The sequence below is a fragment of the Rattus norvegicus genome, chromosome 14 (genome assembly GCF_036323735.1).
Source record: "Rattus norvegicus strain BN/NHsdMcwi chromosome 14, GRCr8, whole genome shotgun sequence".
NCBI classification, from domain to species: domain Eukaryota; kingdom Metazoa; phylum Chordata; class Mammalia; order Rodentia; family Muridae; genus Rattus; species Rattus norvegicus.
Window position 1 is genome coordinate 101,852,459 of NC_086032.1, and position 23,024 is coordinate 101,875,482.

General features: G+C 44.5%; 1 protein-coding gene across 7 annotated transcripts in view; it reads left to right on the forward strand.

Annotated features, from left to right (window-relative positions):
• Positions 1-23,024, forward strand: part of Pus10 (pseudouridine synthase 10) — a 62,663-nt gene that overhangs the window by 29,934 nt on the left and 9,705 nt on the right. For 3 of the 7 annotated variants that reach the window (NM_001401164.1, XM_063273271.1, XM_008770428.4), the window contains exons 6-15: positions 567-678; positions 3,355-3,416; positions 3,948-3,993; positions 5,507-5,571; positions 7,634-7,719; positions 8,540-8,665; positions 13,776-13,832; positions 14,835-14,911; positions 15,001-15,056; positions 20,883-21,000. In NM_001401164.1, the coding sequence (NP_001388093.1) occupies positions 567-678; positions 3,355-3,416; positions 3,948-3,993; positions 5,507-5,571; positions 7,634-7,719; positions 8,540-8,665; positions 13,776-13,832; positions 14,835-14,911; positions 15,001-15,056; positions 20,883-21,000 (805 nt within the window). The other 4 variants (XR_010057371.1, XR_010057372.1, XM_039092103.2 and 1 more) reach the window with 4 other exon arrangements.

Genomic DNA, 23,024 nt, shown 5'->3' on the forward strand with positions numbered 1-23,024 from the left:
TTGGTTCATGCGTAGATTTTAGGGGAATGTGAGATTTTTATGTAATTCATATTACACTGGTGAACATTCTAGAATGTTGATACTTCAGGATTTAATGTTTCTTCCTAAGCAATGAGGGGTTGGAGAGGCAGCAACTTTTACTTTGATTCCCATAAATAAGTGCCATTTTCAGCAAGGGAGGAGATATAAATGTTTGTAACATGGATATAACATTGTATTAGATACTTTCGTAATTCCAAGCAGTAAACATTCACCTTATTTGACCTTTCCAGAATATGTAAATCTTGGAATCTGGCGATTCCAACTCAGGAAAATAAATTAGTGTGCTTTTTTCATTGGATCTTCAAAAATAGGCTCACACACCACTAAAAATGCCAGTTCTTTGCTGTCTCTAAAATACAGGCCTATGAGGCGAGGAATTTTTGTCGCATTTATTTAATGGTCTGTCTACTATGTAAAACAGTGCCTGACACATAGTAGGTACTCATTATTTTAAAATAACTGTTCTTCTCGTTAACATGAACAGTGACTTTTTCACGCAGTAAATTAATTCTTCTGTTATTCAGAAAGCAGAGCCTGTCCCTGGGAAGAAATGATGTCGTTCAGCTGAAGGAAGCCTACAAGTGGATAACTCACCCCCTGTTTTCAGAGGAGCTGGGAGTCCCCACTGATGGGAAGGTATCAGACAACGGCAGTGCCATGGTGACCTCTACTCACAGCTCCACCGCATTAGTGCTGGATGCCTGGTTAACCAAAAGCTATGTAACTCAGTGATGTCTCTGAAGGTCTTAACTGTTCACTTAGAACTCTCAAAATTCACGCTAGGGCCTCTTGCTTGTTTTTTCTCTTTGTGGTCCAGGACACTTAGGAAGATAACAAATACTGGGAACACACTGACCTTAAAAGTCTAGGACCGAATCTTTACCTGAAATGAATTTGCAGTTTAGCTGGAAGGACAGATGTACTGATAAAGAGCAATCTATTAAAAACTGATCAAGGAGCCAGCAAGATGGCTCAGGAGTATAGGTGCTTGCCATGAAGCCTCATGACCCGAATTCTGTCCTTGACACCCACTCGGTGACAGAAGAGAATCATTTACTACAGTTTACCCTCTGACCTACACACACACACACACACACACACACACACACACACACACACTCACACATATGCACGCACGCACGCATGCACGCACACACACACACTGCACACACAAAATATACTCGTGTACACATACACACGCACAGGCATGTGCACATATGTACACACACAGGGTTTTTAAATCTAAGCAAGAATTGAATTAACTCGAGACTATTTAATTTTGACTGACCTGTGCCTAATCTTGCTTTCAAGTACATTGACATTAGATTTTGAAAAACAGTGAAGTGGGTTCATCCCATAATACCTGAGTTACTTCAAGACTCTGTGATTTAGGCCTTTGAATCAGGGACACCTGACCTCTGTTCAGTTCTAGAGATCGCCTGGCCTCAGTCCTGGGAGAGCTTGCCAGGTTTTCCCTGTGTAAACACGGCACAGATGCCCAGCTCATAGGACAGTAGGTTTCCCTAGTCCAGGCTCACTGCTCGTTTTGCATGAAGGGAATTACCCAAGTATTAGATAGATCCCTACTCAAGTAAAGTCACAATGCCATCTTTAAAGCTAATCAGGTTTTTAAAAACCATTCTCAACGATACGCTCTATATGGTTGTAAAAAAATAATCTCCCCCTTTTTTTCTTTTTGAGACAGGGTCTTATAACTCAGGTGGACCTTGAACTTACTGTAGAGCTGAGAACTCCTGACCCTTTTGCCTCCCCTCTTAAGGACTAAGACCAGAAGGATCAGCTCTTTAAACTGAATACTGAAAGAATTCAGTAAAACTACCTCACAGATGGTCTGAGAGGGAAACAAAGTAACAAAAGTACTTTGGAAATTAGCGAAGTCATTAATAAACTGTTCTTACCTCAAATTTCAATTTTGAAGCAGACAATTTTAGAATTTACATACTGAGTCAAAGAGCAGAAAGTGGAAGACAAAAGACCTAGTAATGTGTGCGTAGGTTCCAGCTGGCTTTCTTGAGTAGGAAATACTTGGTTAGTTTTATTTTTATCCTGTAGATTAGGATACAGAACAAAACAGGAACCGTTTGTTACTGTGTTTCCAGAGACAGGCTTGGTAGACGTAGTGAGAGCTCAATGAAAAGACAGTCGGCTGTGGTAGTTTTCGCTTCAGTGTCAAGTCCTGAATAGTCTCTGCAGAGGTCAGATATATATAGCATGAAATTACTCACATACAGACATTTTTGCTGCAGCAATTTTTTTAATAATTTGACTATTTTCTATAACTTAATGTCTCACAGTCCTTATAACTGAAAGTTACCCATGAAGTTAGACAATTACTAAGGCAGCTTTCTAAAATGTCTAACGGTGTGTCTAATAGAAGAGAGACACTCAACAGCTCATGGCGTCACACTGAGGGGTGGGAGTGTGCTCGATTATTTTATAATGGGGAAGTGTCACTTTTGAAAAAACAAAAATTAAGAACATTTTTAAAAAAACCAAACTTGAATACTTTAAGAATAAGCTTAAAAGCTGGGGAGATGGCTCTGCTGGTGTTGCCACACAGACATTTGGACCACAGTGAGGATCGTCAGAACTGCACACGAGCCAAGCAGAGGTTGGTTCCCAGAGAGAGCTGGCCAGCCAGCCTGGCTTAACTGGTGAGGGACAGTTGCAGTACGAGGGCCCCAGCTCAGAAAATAAGGCTAGCCTCTAGCCTCCAAATAGACACGCGCATGCACGCATGCACGCACGCACGCACGCACGCAACACACGCACACAACGCACACACACAGAGGCTCCATGCAGAATTCTTGAAAGAATTGAACAAAATGTTTTTTTCCTGCTAGTAATTGGTCAGTAGGGACCTGGAAGGTCTCTTCGATTTTTAATTATGTCCTTCCAGGCCTGAATTTTTAATCCATCTCTGTTCTAATGTATGCATTTGTCCAACACCGACACAGATTGACTTGACTTAAAAACGTATTTAGGAGGAAGGGTATCGGGAGTTTTGGATGGAGGGAAGGGAAGACAGAAATGTCAGAATGATATTACAATCTCAGAAGACAGGCAAACAAAGCAACAACCTTAGTTTTAAGTTTTGCTAGTCTCACTGGTTACTGGGTTTAGAAGTAGCGCCTCCTTCCTAAAGCAAACAGGCAGGCTCGAGAGTGCTATACCAGTGTTCTAGGTCCCTGCAGCCCTTCTGAGCAGTCTTGGGGGTTGGCTTCTGTTCCATTCATAGTTGGTAACTGCTAGTTTCCTTTTGCTCATTTGAAAACCTTCTGTCATTTGTAGAGCTTGTTCGAAGTGAGTGTGGTCTTTGCTCACCCAGAAACACTTCAAGACTGCCATTTCCTGTAAGTTGCCCCATAAAAAGTGTCAATTATGTAAAGCTGTTAATGTTTCCCTTTTTTATGAGGATAGTATTGTTTTTCTTTCTTGTGAGCATTTTAGAACTTGTCATGTCTTAGATTTAAAATATGCCCCTTTGTAGAGATTCCTTGGAGAAACCAATGCAACTCACAAATATATGTGTATATATATGTAATATATAAAAATATATAAATATAGGCATATATGATGTATTTTGATTATGTCAATCTAATATAATTTCATTAAAGATTCTTCTTCCTTTTCTTCCTTTCTTTCTTCTCTTCCTCTTCATCTTCCTTCCTCTTCCTCCTCCTATTTATTTATTTATTTATTTATTTATTTATTTTTCAGACAGGGTCTCACTCTGTAGCTCTGGCTGTCCTGGAAATCACTATGTAGACTAGGCTGGCCTCAAACTCACAGAGATACATTTGCCTCTGCCTCACAAGTGATGGGATTAAAGGTGTGCACCACCACCTGGCTAAACTTTTATCTTAATTCAAATTTTATTTCAGAGGTGAAGTTTGCCCAGACTGTTTCAAACCAGCCAAAAACAAACAGGTAGGTAGTTTTCCTTGTTATATTACCAGTGAAGTGAATATGCATTGGTACATCACAAGAACTGGTCTTTAGATATTTCCATTTGGTCAATGCATTTTTTTACCTTATGCATTTATTTATTTTCTTCTGGGGTTTTGAGACAGGCCTATTCGGGGTCACCTAGAACAACCTGTATAAACTTGTTTGGCCTGGAACTTGTAGCCATCCATCTAAGGGCCTCTCTGCAGGACTGCAGTCATTCCATACATTACCCAGTCGCAGTTCTCAGAAACCACACAGCCGGGCTCCACAACCCCCTGAATCCTGCATCTTCTGTACCTAACAAACCAGTGCCCTGTGAATGCACTGCTGGGTTCTGCTGCTGGCTCAGGCTGGAGTCTGGCTCCTTTGGCCCACAGTTGTATCATCTTCTGTGTGGTGACCCTGGGGAAACACTTCTAGGAACCAAGAACCCCTTTGATTTAGGCTTACTTCCTTCGGATGAATTTGACCCTTCACAGGTGGAACCTTCAGTGTGTGCAGTTTGCTCTCGGGATACCTTTCCTGTGTCCCAGTGCTGGGCAGGAGGTTTGCCCTCGGAATACCTTTCCTGTGTCCCAATGCTGGGCAGGAGGTTTGCCCTCGGAATACCTTTCCTGTGTCCCAGTGCTGGGCAGGAGGTTTGCCCTCGGGACACCTTTCCTGTGTCCCAGTGCTGGGCAGGAGGTTTGCCCTCGGAATACCTTTCCTGTGTCCCAGTGCTGGGCAGGAGGTTTGCCCTCGGAATACCTTTCCTGTGTCCCAGTGCTGGGCAGGAGGTTTGCCCTCGGGATACCTTTCCTGTGTCCCAGTGCTGGGCAGGAGGTTTGCCCTCGGGACACCTTTCCTGTGTCCCAGTGCTGGGCAGGAGGTTTCTCTTCATCTCTTTAATGGAGGTCCCACAAGTGGCCCCTAGTTGTCCTCACAGAAGCTTTGTTCTGCCTGACACCTCATGAACCAGGCCTGAACTTCCCACATTCTGCACAGCTCTCTTATCCCTTCCATGAGAGTGGCCCATTAGGCTCTGTAGAACATTCAAGAGCTACTCTCCTCAGGGTTCCCAGCTCTTCCACATTCCTGCCGCAAGTCCGGTCATCACCCAGCAGTGGGGCAGCTTCAGTGCTGACCCTGCCTTGGTTACTTTCCCATTGCTGCATAAAACACCCTGACAGAATATTTTGGAGGGAAAGATTTCGGCTCACAGAACTGTACAAGAAGGAGACAATGAGCTGAATCCAAGTGTCCCATGTGTCTTTCTTCCTGATGCCGTGATGCCCTGGCTGCTTTTGTTAAGAATGTAGACTGAAGAAGAGGCCTAGAGAGGCATGCCAGGTACAGGCTAAAGTTAAGAGCACTTAAGTTTGACTCACTTTCTGGGGGCCCGGACTCTTACGTATTTCTTGATTTTAAATATTAGAGTGATGTAATTCCTCTAATCAGTTGTGTTTCAGCTCTTGCTTAGTTGATGAATATCTCTTCATTTCACACCATACAGTCAGTATTCACCAGAATGGCCGTTTTGAAAGCGTTGAGTAGGATAAAAGAAGAAGACTTCCTCACGTAAGTTCAGAAACGGAGCACTGAGCACGTTTAGAAGCGGTGGGAATGTCAGCCTGGCTGTCACTCAGGCTGTGTGCTTCTCAGGCCTCCTCATAGCCTGTCCTAGCCTGACAGCACCTGACACGTGCAGCATTTAGTAAATGTTCATCACATGAACACGCGAGCCCGGACTTCCGTGTCTCACAGAAGAGGAGCCAGAGAGTGGCTCCCTGGGACAGTACTTGCCTGGCAGAGCTGAGCCTGGATCCAGTCCTTGGGACCAAAACCCAAACTTTTGATTTCGAGAGGAGGACATTGATTTCCAATAAGGGAGGTTTTCAACTGAGTAATTTACTGGTCCATAGGCCTAGTGCTTTTCCTGCTCCATCCCCAAATCTGATACTTTGTAGTGTGGCCATCTCTGAAGGAGAGAGAGGAGGCGTGCGAGTGTCCTCGTGGACAGAGGAGCGTGGCAGGAGAGTCAGGGAGCCTGGCTTCAGATCTGTTCTGCACGCCACACTAGGGATCTTAGTTATCTCGTCTTCTGTGTATGTAGAAGTGCAATGAACTCTATTTTAGTTATCAGTGCTTTAAAAAAATGGATTACTATAGCTTCCCTTCTAGAAGATTCTTGAATAAATATCAAGCAAAAAATTATGGGGCTTCTTATTGTTTATGAAGTAAGAAATGAGTCTTACAATAGAAATATTTTTATTAAATTTTATAAAGTACGGGGTACTGTATGTCAAGGCTAGAAAGATGGACTGGGGCCAGTTACAGCACCCACATGACAGCTCACAACTGTAACGCAGTCCAGGGGATCCGATGTTCTCTCTTGGCCTCCGAGGACACTAGGCAGGCACATGATGCAGGGACATACATGCAGGCAAGACACTCATACACAGAAAATTGAAATTAAAAAGGAGACTATATAAATACTAGTTCCTGGGTTTCTAAATGATTTTATTGTTAAGGTATGTTGGGAAATCGTAGAGAAATTCCAAGCCCCTGTTTGGGGTTAGGTCAGAATTTGATTATTTGCAGGTAGCCTCCAGTCCTGCTCTGGGACTTCCTAAATGATGGACAGAGGCTACGTTGTTACTTCTGCTCTCAGACTAAAGGCAAAGAGAGTAGCACCCACGCTTGTCGATTTTCGGGACTCTGGGGGGTAACTGCCACAGTCACAGTTGAAATGAGAAGGAAGGAGGAGGGAAAGTGCAGGAGGAGTCCCCATAGGTAGGGCACACCCCCATAAGTGGGAGCAGTTGCCACCACAGGGCAGCTCTACCCAGGCAATGCAGGGTTGTTTAAGCCAGCAGCAAGTGCCAGATAGAACAAAATGACTGAAGAGCCTAGAGGGGCTTCTACAGTGTGTGTGTGGGTTTTCCCCAGAAGTCTGCAGGCTGTTAGAGATTACCACTGGGCAGATAAGATCCCCTGACTGTGTAGGGCAGCATAAAAACCCCAATTTGTTTGGTACCACTGCTGTGTGTTAGAAGTAGAACTCAGCACCCACGTGGGAGTTCACTGCCTCCTCAGGCACCGGGCACACATGGGATGCACAGATGTATAAATCTTAAAAAGAAGGTGGCACTCAGTAGCTGACGTCATAGCTTATTCCTGTAACCTAGACCTCAGGAGGCTAGGTCAAATGGATTATGGCCAGACTGTGCAACATAGCAAGTTCCAGACCAACCTGGGATACAGGGCGAGGCCCTATCTCAGTCTAAACAGACATGGGGACAGGAAGATGACTCTGTGATTAAGGGCACTGGCTGTTCTTTCAGAGGACCTGTGTTCAATTTCCAGGATCCATCGACCATTTTTGGACTCCATAGACATTCAACACATGTGTTACATAGACACACATGCAGGCAAAATATCCATGTACATAAAAATCTTTAAAACAACACAGTAAAATTTGAAAAGTAGCAGGCCCAAAGAACCCTCTCTGCTCTAAACCTCTGAGGTAGGGAGAGGTACCATCTTTGAGTTCTGAGTTTCTCAGACCAGGCTGACGCAGCTTGGTTCTGTGATGTGTGTCTCAAATATTAGTGTCCATAAAGTTTATTTTGTTTTTCAGGCAATTTCCTTGTCCTCCAGACTCCCCCAAAACTATATGCACTGTCCTTGAAGTTGAATGCACGCATGGTGCTGTTTTCGTTGCTGGTAAATATTTCATCTAGACATACATACCCTGTGAGCCCCTTCCTGAACGTGTCTGCTGACTCTGGTCTCACTGATGTAGGGAGGCCCGAACCTGAGCAAGAGGAGGCTAGGAAGGCAGAGGGCACTTAGTAACATGAAAAACCAACTTAAGAAAACTAATTTCACTTTCCTCTCTGTGTCTAAACACTTGGCTTTATCCAGAGAAAAAGAAAATGTATTGACTTTCCTAATTGGTATATAGCAAACAGATTTTTGCTTTGTTTCAAAAGTTATATTTGCTCTATAATAAAAGCTTAAATGAAATTGCTCTTTACTTTTGATTGCCTCTTGTTGCTGCTTTTATTTTATTTTTTTGGTAGCTTTATTCTTAAAGGCAGTGAGTCATAGTTTGTTAGGGGGTAGGGGAGTTTTGTTTTTTGTTTTTTTTTAAATTAGAAGTCCTTAAAATTTTCACAGAATTAATTCTCTGTAATACATCAGCAATGACCATGATATTGAAATGATTGGAAAGGCAGTCTTATTGTTGTGTTTCACAGCATCGTGTAACTCTTTAAGCCGGCCAGTCACATTAGTAATCGTTTCAGTCATTTGATACACTGTCTCTGTTTCTAAGCTAGCTATTCTATTGTTACTTTAAACCTTAATTATCTCCATGTTTATGTGACGGCTTCCCACCTTAGACTGTTTGTTAGTTAAGGGCTGGACCTTCTTTTCTATCCTAGCATCCAGCGTAGCAAACTTACTAAGTAGTTGTTGCCTCCCAGTTTGTCCTCACACATTAATCGCAGCATCCTCCAACTTCCTGATCTTTCTCTGGCAGGCAGATACAATAAATACTCCAGGAATCTGCCACAAACTCCTTGGATAATTGATGGGGAAAGGAAAATGGAATCTTCGGTGGAAGAATTAATTTCAGATCATCTGCTGGCAGTATTCAAAGCAGAGAGTAAGTGTTAAGATGCTGCTCGTGTTTTAAATACATTGTCACTCATGAGGATGCCTTTGAGGCTCCAGGAAAAATGTCTCTATTTGGTTAGTTAGGCCCAGCCTGGGTTCCTTGGCTCCAGGCTTCCCCAGAATAGTTACTGTCAATGTTCAGAAGGCTTTCCAGATAGCCAAGGATAGCTGTCCTTTCTCAGTGACTGCTCTCTCCTGGGAAACTCAAAACACCCAAGACTGCTTTAGACAAATGCATTAATCCCTAATGTTGGCAAGTTTCTTTGGGGGAACATGAAGAAGTTCGCCTCTCATGTCTAGTGCTTGTTCTAGTACTTAGCGCCTTAACCTGCACAGTGACTTGGAAGTTCAGGACTGGAGAAAACGAATCAAGAACAGCCATTTGTTTACAGAGGTTTTCTGGAGTGCATTGTGTTTTAATGAGCCAGGCTTGTGGGGTGAGTCAGCTGGGAAAGCTTATGTCCTCCTGGGCTCACAGGCCTGTATGTCAAAGGTGGGCACGTAGGTCTTGTGTCTTCTGTAGGAGGGAGCCTGAAGGAGAAGGAAAGGTCCAAGACTTCAGTTGTAAAGAAAAACTGCACCCAGTGGGCGATGCCAGTCTTTGGAGTGAGGCCTCTCATGGATCGGCTAGGCACTGCCTTCCTCTCTGAGAAACATCGAGGAGCATGCTCTAAAGTCAGGCAGAGGTCTAGCCCTCTGACTTGTTAGGAACAAACACTTCAGACTACATCTCACTCGTGATTTATTGTCTGTCGTAGGACTAAGCTCACTTTTATTATTTACTTTATTATTTTCACTCTTATGAATTGGCACATATGAGCGTGCATGGAGAGGCCAAAGGTCAATGTTGGCTGCTGTCTTGTTCCTATTGCTATGAAGAAAACACTATGATCAACAAAAGCAAGTTGTGGAGGAAAGGGTTTGTTCGGATCATAGGCCACCATCAGAGGAAGGCGGGACATGAATCAGGTAGGGCTGGCACCTGGACACAGGAGCTGGTGCAGAGGCCATGGAGAGATGTTACTTACTGGCTTGTTTCCCCTGGCTTGCACAACCTGATTTCTTATAGAAGCCAAGACCAGCAGCCCAGGGACGGCCCTACCCACAATTGATTACTAGTTGAGAAAATGCCTTCAGCTGGATCTCACAGAGGCATTTCCTCAACTGAGGTTTCTTCCTCTCTGATGACTCTAGCTTGTGTCGAGTTGACACACAACTGGCCAGAACATCTAGATGTCTTCCTCAGTCGCTTTCCACCTGGCTTTATGAGACAAGAGGAGCTGAACCTGGGGCTCACCGAGGTGGCTAGCCAGGCTAGGCACTGAGCTCCAGGGATCTGCCATGTTCATGTGCCCACCAAGTACCAGGGATAAAGACGCATGTAGCCATCCTTCGCTGTCTTAAAGACTTTTAAAAATCATGTATGTGCATATATGTGGGGGGCGGAGGGCTCTCTGCACATGAGTGCTGTGCCCATAGGTCTAGGAACATTGGGTCTTACGGAGCTGGAGTTCTGGGTGTTGGTTGCTGGGAACCAAATTCAGGTCCTGCTCAAGAGCAGCTGGTGCTCTTACCACAAAGCCATCTCCCCAGCTAGGACTCCTGGTGCTGACAGGGCTGTGGGTCCTCACGCTTATGCAGGAAGCACTTACTGTGGCTCGCTGTCTCCCTAGCTGCCGTGCATTCTTTCTGAATAGAGAAAAGCGACCTAGAAGACTAATATTTCCCAAATATTTAGGAAAGAAGACTGTGGCATTGCTGCGAACTTTTTTTTTTTTTCTTTTCTTTTTTTTTTCGGAGCTGGGGACCGAACCCAGGGCCTTGTGCTCGATAGGCAAGCGCTCTACCACTGAGCTAAATCCCCAACCCCTCGAACTTTTACTTAATATTTACAAACTGCTTTTTCTTTATAAGGGTTATGAAGGCTTGACAATAAGCCCAGCTTGGGCTGACAGCATCACTCAGTGTGCACTAGAGTCTGGCTTTAGTTCACAGCACTGCATCAAAGATAAAAACGTAAAGCAGTCCTGCTCACATTTTGGGGGGGCTCCCTCACTTCCTTTCTATAAGGATTCTGGAATCTTCAGTTGGGCTACTTAGGTCCCAAAGAAACCCCTCGCTTCTTCAGAGTTCCAGGGTTGCTGGAGGCTCTGAAACTCCCCTTTCAGGTTTTCATAAGGTAATCCTTTTAGCGGGGTGGGGGTGGGGGGTGGGGGTGGGGGGTGGGGGGTGGGGGTGGGGGGTGGGGGTGGGGGGTGGGGGGTGGGGGTGAGGGTGGGGGGGTGTCATTTTCCTCTTGCAGAGGGAAATGCTGTCCCTAATTGAAAATAGATGGACCCTGAGATTGAGGATGTAGTTCAGTTGTTTCTGGGATTGATTGACAGCACCAGTAAGTTGGGCATGGTGGTGTAGGCCTGGAATCCTCGTACTCAGGAAGTGGAGACAGGAGACCTAGAAGTTTAAGGTCATCCTTACGAAATAGTGAGTTCAAGGCCAGTCTGGGGTCTCTGAGACTCTGTCTCAAAGAACGAATAAATAAAAACAGGCCAGGCATGGTGGCACACACCTTTCACCCCAACACTGAGGAGGCGGAGTCAGTCTGATCTCTAAGGGTCCAGGACAACCAGAAGTATACAGTGGGACCCACTCTCGACAACAGGAACCTCAGAACAAACAGACCAGGTGGTGGTGGCTCACACCTTTAATCCTAGTGCTCTGGGAAGCAGAGGCTGGTGGGTGTCTGTGAGTTTGAGGCCAGCCTGGTCTACATAGAGAGTTCCAGGACAGCCAGGGATACTCAAATCTTGTCTCAAAAAACAAACAAAAAATAAAACATACAAGCAAAAAACCAAACATACAAACAAAAATAGGTTGTCTGCTCAGTGTGCTCCCTGAGAAACTGACAAGCTGCTGAGAGACAGCAGTCGTCTGGGCCTGCATGTGACTGGCTCCTGTGTGGTAGTGGTGTGCGGTTATAAGCTTGTCCAGAATCCCGGGTTGATGACCATCATTGGCCAGCCATGTCTCTCAGCTGGGTGGCTTGTAACTTCTGATCTGTGGTTCATATCTGAGGGCTCTGGGAAGACGAGCTTGAAGGTTACGTCCTTGAGTTTGACAGTGTATGGAACAAACCAGTGTTGAATGGAGCGGCCTTGCTTCCTACACAGCCGTCTGCCTCCTAAGGAGGGCAGATACACTTGTCTCTCGGTTGCTTTGAACTAGTCCATCCTGTTAGTGTGCCTGCTAATGCTGTAGGTAATAAGTACTGCGTATTGACGCATTCTCCAGGTCCATGAATCAAGGAAGCTTTTCCCTACCACTACATTCACTGCCTTATTTGCTGAATAACGGTTGTTGGGCCAGTTCCCTGTGGTCAAAGCCTTGTGTCTTGGCTTCCTGCAGCCTTCAAGCCTTCAGCCGTCTGCCCTGGGTCTGAGAGCCACCGCAGAGCGGGCCTACCACTTAATGGTCCCTGATAATCCTCGTTCTTCATTTGCTTTTGGCATGACCTTTCCTTTGACATTTCCTTAAGATGTAGAACTAGAGGGGACAAGGCAAGTCACAATTCCGGTTCAGAAAAGTAAGTTTTAAGCGTGTATTCTCTAGTACTACAGACTTCTCCCCCAACTAGTCCTCATCACACACTTCACAAGGTCTGGAGGCTTCCCCCATAAATGGCTTCCAGGTTCCATCTAGGGCTCCATTTGTTTTCTTAGCTTTCAAGTTTGAAACATTTTCTAAAGAGACCTGGTGACATGGCTCAGACATGTGTTGCTAAGCTTGGTGGCCTCGGTCTGGTCCCCAGCTCCTCATGGTAGAAGGAGAGAGCTGACCTGCACTGTCCTCTGACCTCCACGTGAACACCATGGTACATGCCGGTACCATAACGCGTCACACAGACATATCCACATGTAACATAACAGTAAACAGAATAAAGGGTGGGATGTGGAACTGCGCTCCGTCGCAGGAATGTGTGTGCAGGGGGCTCTTACATTTGTCTCCTACCCTGTGTCTACATGTCACATCAGACTTTTCCAGCAGTGGCTTCTCTCTGAGGATGCGGACTGCAAACATCTTTGTCTCTGACATCAAGCACAGTGTGTTGCCATAGCAGACATCCTGAGGGAATGCAGCAGTGCCTTTGTGAGGCAGGACTCTGATGGTCTCCCACATTGGTTCAGCACTGTAGAGGCTGCTCAGGGCAGCCAATGCGTCCCAGCCCCTCTCAGTCCTCAACCCGATCCTCTGCTCCTGTCTCGCTGGTTCCAGTCTGACTGAGTGGTTAATGGGTTCTGGTGTCAGAGTGCTGGATCCACCAGCCTTGCGACCAGATCTGCATTTGTCAATCCTGTCCTGCCTGTCCACCTTCCTTAGAAGGAAGATGGAGAGCACCATGTCTGCAATGGCGGCTGCTGTGGCAGTGACAGCTTCCCTTGATCTGAACCTGTGTGCTTCGTTATGTAGATCTTTAAAACCCATCCCCCTGTTTGACGTTTTCAGTGTTTGGTCTGTGAGGATAAATTCATCTTGGGTTATGCATGGTTTTAGCATGGCTCCATGGTGGGTTTGGTTATGTAACTAATTTGCTATTTAAAGGGTAGATCTTTCTCTCAATTTCTTCCCATAGCGTTTAATTTTAACATGATTGCTCATGTTAGACTTGCTTACTTGAGAGAAAAAAGACAAAGTTTTTGCAGAGAGCCAGTGGCCAGGAAGATGGGCCTTCCTCCTAGCCTTGACTTTCCGTGAGAATGGGGCATAGGTGCTAGCTGAACTCCGGCTCTGGCATCAGAACTGTGTAGCTCTGCCATTGGGTTGTTTGGCCCTGGGAATATTGCCTAAATCTACGGAATTTAATGTTCATTTGTTTAATGCTTCGTGAAGTTATAATAGGAATTAAAGTGATGTGTATAGTTTTACCCCAGCAAGGGGCATAGATTTTTTTATTATTACCATTACTATTTTAGCCAAGATTGAGATTAGAGATGGGGTGGACCTCACCCCTTGAGGTCACCTCCTGTGGATTGCTGGGATGATTTCTACCACAGGTTGGAACAAAGAATTGCAGAGCTGCTGGGTCTCATCTTTTTCTCTTACAGGTTTTAATTTCTCATCCTCTGGACGAGAAGATGTAGATGTGAGAACTTTAGGAAATGGTAAGATGGCGTTCTAACCTGGTTAGAACCTGCCTGCTACTATAGCCGCTCAGAACCAAGGGAGGGCCAGGATCCTGCAGATGGGGAGCCCTGTGCAGTATGCAGCTGCCTTTGCAGACTATGGGCTTTGTCTGAAACGACAGTCATTTCCTTGGAGGCTTTCTTACCGGAAGCCTGCAGGCTGTGATGACTGTATGTGCCTTAAGAAGGAAATCTTTCCCTCAAAGTTTATTAGTTATTCCATTTAAGAGCTTCTCAGGCACACACTTTTAATCCCAGCACTTGGGACTTGGGAGGCAGAAGCAGGCAGATGTAGTTTGAGGACAGTCAGGGCTACCTAGAGAAGTCATGTCTTAGAGTGTGTGTGTGTGTGTGTGTGTGTGTGTGTGTGTGTGTGTGTGTGTGTGCGTGCGTGCACACGCGCATGAGAGACAGAGACTGACTAACTCAGGGTTGGGCATGGTGATGTACTGGTGAGACAGGGCAGGTAAATCTCTTGAGTTCTAGGTCAGTCTGGCCTACATAGTGAGTTCCAGTACTGCCACAGCTATACAGATAGAACCTGTCTCAGAAGCAAACAAAGACTCTCTCTCTCTCTCTCTCTCCCTCTCCCTCTCCACCCATCCACACTTAGAAGAGTGGCTGGGAGAATGGACCTCACCTTGGTGTCTCTGGGCAGTGCTCTCTGGACAATGTTAGTTCCATCAGTGTATCCACCTTAGTCAGTGGCTACTGAAGTTTTGTTTTGTAGTTGGCACAAGCCTGTGTGAGGACCTCTGGGGACGCAGTCCTTTTCACTGCCTGCATGGGGTTGAGCAGCCTCCTTGCTCCAGGGCCCAGACGCCCCATCACTCATGTGTCCTTCAGTCCCCCAGATGTAGGGCACCACATTGCTCTAACCTCTCAGTCCTCTGGAACTCAGCCTGTTTCTCACACCTCCTGCATTTGCCCAAATGGTAACTCTGTGAACGCGGTTTTGTTTCCCGCCGGCGTGCCTGCTAGGAAGGCCCTTTGCGGTTGAGCTGCTGAATCCTCATCGAGTGCACTTCACTTCACAAGAAATTAAGGAGCTGCAGCAGGTGAGGGCTGCATGGCCATGCCAGGCCTGTGTTTGTCAGCTCTGTGCCTGAGCGGGACTGAGCCGGTAACTGTTCTTTCTCTACTGCAGAAAATTAATAAATCATCTGACAAAATCCAAGTCCGTGACTTGCAGCTTGTCACCAGGTAAGAATGGATGTGTTAGAGTGAGTTCAAAAGGAAACTTTCCAAAGATCATGTATGTGAAAGGGAATTACATACAGAGTCTATTAAGGAAAACAAAAGTCTGACAACCCAATTAAATGGGAAAGAGATTAAGCAGACCTTTCTCAAAGGAGGATGTATGTGTAGTCAGTAAACATGAAACAATGCCTACCATCTTGCACTAGGGCTGTGCAAATCAGCCACACCCAGGAGAATGGCTGTTACCAAAAACAGAAAAATATCAATTGCTGGCAAGGACATAGAGGAATGCCTTGTGTGTTGTTAATGGGGTTGAAAGTGGGACCACTTGGGGTTGGGGATTTAGCTCAGTGGTAGACCACTTGCCTAGCAAGCGCAAGGCCCTGGGTTTGGTTCCCAGCTCCGAAAAAAAGAATTAAAAAAAAAAAAAAAAGAAAGAAAGTGCGACCACTTTGACAGTCTCTCGTAAGCTCAAACATACAATGACCGTATGACCTAGATGTTCCACTTCTAGATATCACATCAACAATAGAAATGAAAGTATATATCAAAGACCACACTCAGATGTTTATAGTAGTGTTTTTGTAAGCAGAGAAGTAGCCAGTAGTAATACAGACCTGTAATTCTACCAACTGCTTGGTCAGGGCAGGAAGGTTAGAATTCAGGGCTATCCATGGGCAAGTAGTGAATTTGAGGCCAGCCTGGGTTATATAATGCTCTTATGTTAAAAAACAAAAAAGGTAGTAGTAGATACTATTTGTCTGACTATAGAAAACCACAGTGTGAAGTCATCCCTTCTGATCCTTAGAAATCCCAAGACTTCCTGTGAACACCTGCGACTGTAACTAGCACTGAATCTATGAATAGTATGTTGTCCTGCACACAGGTGATGAAAAGGATTGACTAATAGAATTGGTAACAAGTCAGAAGCAGAGAGAGCACTTGCTGCCCTTACAGAGCCCCTGGGTTCAGTTCCCAGTGCACACAGTGACTCACAGCCACGTGTACCCCTGGATCCAGGGGATCTGACTCCCTTTTCTGGCCTCACAGGACACCAGGCATTCACGTGGCAAACATACAGTTTTCATCACTATTGCAGTGTACTACTGCTTGAGGTCAGGGATGGCGAGTCCCCCGAAGTTCTTTATTGTTGAGGATAGTTTTCCTATCCTGGGATTTTTGTTATTCCAGATGAATTTGCACATTGCTCTTTGTAAACCTATGAAGAATTGAGTTGGAATTTTGATGGGGATTGCATTGATTCTGTAGATTGATTTTGGCAAAATGGCCATTTTTACAATATTAATCCTACCGATTCATGAGCATGGGAGGTCTTTCCATCTTCTGAGATCTTTGATTTCTTTCTTCGGAGACTTGAAGTTCTTGTTATACAAAGTATACTTGTCCTACTTGCTTTGTTAGAAGTATTTTATATTATTTGTGACTGTTGTGAAGGCTGTCGTTTCCCTAATATCTTTCTCAACCTGTTTATCCTTTGAGTAGAGGAAGGCTACTGATTTGTTTTAGTTAATTTTATATCCAGACACTTTATATCCAACTGAAGTTGTTTATCAGGCTTAGTAGTTCTCTGGTGGAATTTTTGGGGTCTCTTAAGTATACTATCATATCATCTGAAAATAGTGATGTTTTGATTTCTTCCCTTTGACCTCCTTTTGTTGTCTGATTGCTCTGGCTAGGAATTCAGGTACTGTATTGAATAGTTAGGGAGAGAGTGGGCAGCCTTGTCTAGTCCCTGATTTTAGTGGGATTGCTTCAAGTTTCTCTCCATTAAGTTTAATGTTAGGGACTGGTTTGCTGTATATGGCTTTTACTATGTTTAGGTATGGGCCTTGAATTCCTATTCTTTCCAGGACTTTTATCATGAAGGGGTGTTGAATTTTGTCAAACGCTTTCTCAGCATCTAATGAGATGATCATTTGTTTTTTTTCTTTGAGTTTGTTTATATAGTGGATTACATTGTTGTATTTTTGTATATTGGAACCATTTCTGCATCCCTGGGATGAAGCCTACTTGATGATGATGAATGATTGTTTTGGTGTGTTCTTGGATTCCATTTGTGAGAATTATATCGAGTATTTTTGCATCGATATTCATAAGGGAAATTGGTCTGAAGTTCTCTTTCTTTGTTGGGTCTTTGTGTGGTTCAGGTGTAAGTGTAACTTTGACTTCATAGAAGGAATTTGGTAGTGCTCCGTCTGTTTCTATTTTGTGGAAGAGTTTGGGCAGTATTGGTACAAGGTCTTCTATGAAGGTCTGATAGAATTCTACACTAAACCCATCTGGTCCTGGGCTTTTTTTGGTTGGGAGATTTTTAATAACTGCTATTTCTTTAGGAGTTATGGGGCTGTTTAGATGGTTTATCTGATCCTGATTTCACTTTGATACCTGGTATTTGTCTAGAAAATTGTCCAGTTTTCCAGTTTTGTTGAGTATAGGCCTTTATAGTAGGATTTGATGATTTTTTTTTAATTTCCTCAGTTTCTGTAATTATGTCTCCCTTTTCATTTCTGATTTTGTTCATTTGGATACTCTCTGTGCCTTCTGGTTAGTCTGGCTAAGGGTTTATCTATCTTGTTGATTTTCTCAAAGAACCAGCTCCTGTTTTTGTTTATTCTTTGTATAGTTCTTTTTGTTTCTACTTGGCTGATTTCAGCCCTGAGTTTATTTCCTGCCTTCTACTCCTCTTGGGTGTATTTGCTTCTTTTTGTTCTTGACCTTTTAGGTGTGCTGTCAAGCTGCTGATGTGTTCATTCTCCTGTTTCTTTTGCAGGCTCTCAGAGCTATGATATTTCCTCTTAGCACAACTTTCATTGTGTCCCATAAGTTTGAGTATGCTGTGCCTTCATTGTCATTAAATTCTAAGAAGTCTTTAATTTCTTTCTTTATTTCTTCCTTGACCAAGTTATCATTGAGTAGAGTGTTGTTCAACTTCCACGTATATGTGGGTTTTCTGTCATTTTTCTTGTTATTGAAGACCAGCCTTAGTCTGTGGTGATCTGATAGGATTCATGGGATTATTTCTATCTTCTTGTATCTGTTGAGGCCTGTTTTGTGACTGATTATATGGTCACTTTTGGAGAAGTTACCATGAGGTGCTAGAAGAAGGTATATTCTTTTGTTTTAGGATGAAATGTTCTGTAGATACCCATTCAATTCCATTACGATCATAACTTTCATTAGTTTCTCTACGTCTCTGTTTAGTTTCTGTTTCCATGATCTGTCCATTGATGAGAGTGGGGTGTTGAAATCTCCTACTATTATTGTGTGAGGTGCAATGTGTGCTTTGAGCTTTAGTAAGGTTTCTTTTATGAATATAGTTGCCCTTGCATTTGGAGCTTAGATATTCAGGATTGACAGTTCATCTTTGTGGATTTTTCCTTTGATGAATATGAAGTGTCCTTCCTTACCTTTTTTGATAACTTTTGGTTGAAAATCGATTTTATTCGATGTTAGAATGGCTACTACAGCTTGTTTCTTCAGACCATTTGCTTGGAAAGTTGTTTTCCAGCCTTTTACTTTGAGGTAGTGTCTGTCTTTGTCTCTGAGATGTTTTTTCTGTAGGCAGCAAAATGCTGGGTCCTCTTTACTTATCCAGTCTGTTAGTCTATGTCTTTTTATTGGGGAACTGAGTCCATTGATGTTAAGAGATATTAAGGAATAGTGATTGTTGTTTCCTGTTATTTTTGTTGTTAGAGGTGGAATTATGTTTGTGTCTCTCTCTTCTTTTGGGTTTGTTGCAAGAAGATTACTTTCTTGCTTTTTCTGGGGTGTAGTTTCCCTCCTTGTGTTGGAGTTTTCCATCTATTATCCTTTGTAGGGCTGGATTTGTAGAAAGATACTGTGTAAATTTGGTTTTGTCATGGAATATCTTGGTTTCTCTATGTTAATTGAGAGAGTTTTGCTGGATATAGTAGCCTGGGCTGGCATTTGTGTTCTCTTAGGGTCTATATGATGTCTGCCCAGGATCTTCTGGCTTTCTAGTCTCTGGTGAGAAGCCTGGTGTAATTCTGATAGATCTGCCTTTATATGTTACGTGACCTTTTCCCCTTACTGCTTTTAATATTCTTTTCTGTTTTGTGCATTGGTATTTTGACTATTATGTGACAGGAGGAATTTCTTTTTCTGGTCCAATCTATTTGGAGTTCTGTAGACTTCTTGTATGTTTAGGGGCATCTCTTTCTTTAGGTTAGGGAAGTTTTCTTCTATAATTTTGGTGAAGATATTAACTGGCCCTTTAATTTGGGAGTCTTCACTCTCTTCTATCCCTTTCATCCTTAGGGTTGGTCTTCTCATTGTGTCCTGGATTCCTGGATGGTTTAGGTTAGGAGCTTCTTGTGTTTCACATCATGTGTCTTTGTTTTCTATGGTATCCTCTGCCCCTGACATTCTTTCTTCTATTTCTTGTATTCTGTTGGTGATGCTTGTGTCTATGACTTCTTATCCCTTTCCTAGGTTTTTTTTTCTTTCTTTCTTTCTTTTTTTTTTTTTTTTTTTTTTTTGGAGCTGGGAACCGAACCCAGGGCCTTGTGCTTGCTAGGCAAGCGCTCTACCACTGAGCTAAATCCCCAGCCCCTTTCTTAGGTTTTCTATCTCCAGGGTTGTCTCCCTTTCTGATTTCTTTATTGTTTCTCTTTCCATTTTTAGATCCTGGATGATTTTGCTCAATTCCTTCTCCTGTGTTTTCCTGTAATTCTTTAGGGGATTTTTGTGTTTCCTCTTTAAGGGCTCCTTCCTGTTTACCTGTGTTGTCATATATTTCTTTAAGGGAGTTATATATGTTCTGCTTAAAGTCCTTTAACATCATTATGAGTTGTGATTTTTAAATCCAAATCTTGCTTTTCCAGTGTGCTGGGGTGTCCAGGACTTGCTGTGGTGGAGGATCTGGGCTCTGATGATGCCAAGTGGCCTTGGTTTCTGTTGCTTAGGTTCTTGCCCTTGCCTCTCGCCATCTGCTTATCTCCTGTGTTGGCTGGTCTTGCTGTCTCTCACAGTGGCTTGACCTTCCTGTAAGCCCATGTGTCAGCTAGCATTCCTGGAGACCTGCTTTCTCCCAGCAGGATCTGGGTACAGAGAGCTGTGTCACAGGGTCAGTTCTGGGGTAGGCAGAAACTATAAGGATCCTGTCCCAGACTGCTCCTGGGTTCCTATGTCCAGAGGGCTCCAGGCCTGTTCCTCTTGGGCCAGGAATGTGAGCAGAAGAGGTGGTCTCACCTGTGCTCTCAGGATTGTCTGCACTTCTGAGAATCCAGCTCTCTTCCCAGGGGATCTGGGTACAGAGAGCTCATTTTAAGTTGTTGAACATAATAACTTTTAGTCTGAGGTTGACAGCAGGCAAAGAGAACCCAGGGATAAAGGGAACCTACATACTTACTTGGTGCTGGTTGATATGGAGATATGGAGTACTGGTTCATACTGCCCTACAGATGCTCCTTGACCTTGACAGCACTGTTAAATGCAGAGTCCAGTCACCAGATGGCATGCAGTCTGTGACTGTGCCTGACAAGAAACTTTTAGGGAAATGGTAAAGATAGAAAGTCAGGTAGTAGGTATTCAGGTCTTGGGGAACGTAATGGGAAGAAAGTGTCATGGGTATGGAGGGCCTTTCTGGGGGCAACAGAAGTGTCATAGGTTAGATTATGCTAGATGCACATCCCCAGAAGCAGTAAAATTCATAGGAAGTGTCCTTTTAGTGGAGGAAGTGCATGCAAGTTATTCCTCAGCCAGGCTGTTGTAAGGACACAGATTTGGGACAAGGTCTGTGTGTATTTTATGTGTTGACACAAAAGTTCCTTTGCTGTTTCTGTTTAGAGAGGCAATTGGGCATATGAAGGAAGGCGAAGAAGAAAAGACTAAGACCTACAGTGCCTTGATATGGACGAATAGAGCCATACAGAAGAAGGACATTGGGTTCCTGGATGACTTAAAGGTACAGCATGCAGCTCTTTGCTTGCTTTTCTCCTCTGCCTATGAAAAGCTCATCGTCTTCTAGTTTATTCCCAGCACACCGTAGAGCCCAGGCTTTCAGGTTGGTGTGACCTGCAATCAAATCCTGGCTTCCCACTCCCTGGCCCAGTGATTGGATGGACGGTGGTCTAACGCTTGCAGTCAGTGTTGCTGACTCTGAAGACAGACGCTAGGGTCAACTCTTAGAACAAATTGTGCAACTTTGGACAAATTCCTTAACCTCTTTATGCTTTCATCTGTAAAATTAGTTTAGAAAAATTAAATTAGTTCACTTACACAAAGCGTTTCTGAGCCGGCAGGAGGCTGACTGGCCAGCTAGGGGTGTGAGCGTCTGGTAGCATTTCAGGTGAGCAGGTCTCTTCCCTGGCAGAGGTGTTAATAGCTCTTAGGACAGAAGCTCTCAGAAGGTGGAGTAATTATCACACACCTTTATTCCTTCTGGATTTGGGGTGGGTCAGGGTCTGACAGTAGGTGCTTCCTATTGGCTTGGTCTACATGTGGGAGGGCTTGGGGTGCTGCCTCTACGTGACTGATGGCCACAGACCTCTCTATGGGGGGCAGGCCTGTGGGGGACTGCAGCTACGTGACAGGGGTCTGGTTGCAGGAGCAGGCAAAGCTCCTATAGTCCCTTCAGGGTCTCTGGGGCTTCCAACCTTAGCTCAGCCTTACCAAGCCTTCTCTCATGGTCCATTACCCCATAACCAACTACCTAGAAAATACTCAGTAATGCTATTATATTTGGTTATCTATAAAAGTTAAATATAAACAAAGCATGTTACTAGATCTTGATCCTGAGATCACATATGAATGAATACATGCAGGAACTGTGTGAAGCATTCTGGAAGCATGGCACTGTGAAGGACGGGCAAGGTGGTCACGTGGCCAAGAGTACTTCCCTGTGCAAGTACAGGAACCCAAGACTGGGTCTTGGCTCCTGTGTTAAAGCCAGGCATGGCCATGCATGCTGAAACCCCAGAGCTGTGGGAGGCAGAGGCAGGGGATTGCTGACACTTGCTGACTGCCAGCCTAGCTCCAGGTTCAGTGAGAGCCCGTCTGAGAGGAGTAAGGTGGAGAGTGCATGTGGGATAGGGGAGGGGGCTGTGAGCCAAGGGGAAGGCAGAGAATGAGAATTGCAGTGCAAGGTTTGAAGGAGCATAAATGAGCACAACATTATCTGATATTATTTAAATGGGCAGTGTTCTGTAGCAGTCTAGATGACCTACTAAATAACACTATACACACATGCGCACATACATTCACGCACGCATGCACGCGCACGTGCACACACACACACACACACACACACACACACACACACACAGTTTATCTGTATAATGGAGTTTTACTACCCAGATCTTTAAATCACGGGGTAGAGCTGGGTGTGGTGGCTCAGAAGGTTGAGATCACAAGTGTAAGCCAGCATGGGCTATCCAGCGAGACTCTATTGGAAAGAACCAAAGTGTTTAAAGTGATGGTTATTAGCATACGGAAAGCGTTGTCCTAGATGCTAGGGGAAGTACTGGGAGCATGTGCCTTGTGATTTCAGCACACCCAACCATATCATGTGCACACACACACACACGGATGGCTATGGAGAAAACAATATGGCAAAAGTTTCCAAAAATAGGATTTATCATTAGTTACGGAGAGTAAGGCACCCAGTAGGTTAGAGAGAAATGGGTGAAGGATCGGAGCAGATGGTGGAAAAGGAGCAACCCGGGGTGACCCAGCGTGGTTTGTAGTGCAGCTCCACCTCTAGGACACAGTAGTGCATGACTTCATGTTCTTCCCTTCAGCCAGTGGAGCCATGACGAGTGGGTGGGGAGGAGCTGCAGATTGGCAGCAGAGCAGATTGGCAGCAGAACAGATTGACAGCAGGACAGATTGACAGCAGAGGTGGACGAAGTCTCAGAAGCCTCTGTGTGCCCAGCGTACCCTTTCTGAGGGGCATGGCTCCTGTGTAAGGTTGTGCAGGAAAGGGGCCTT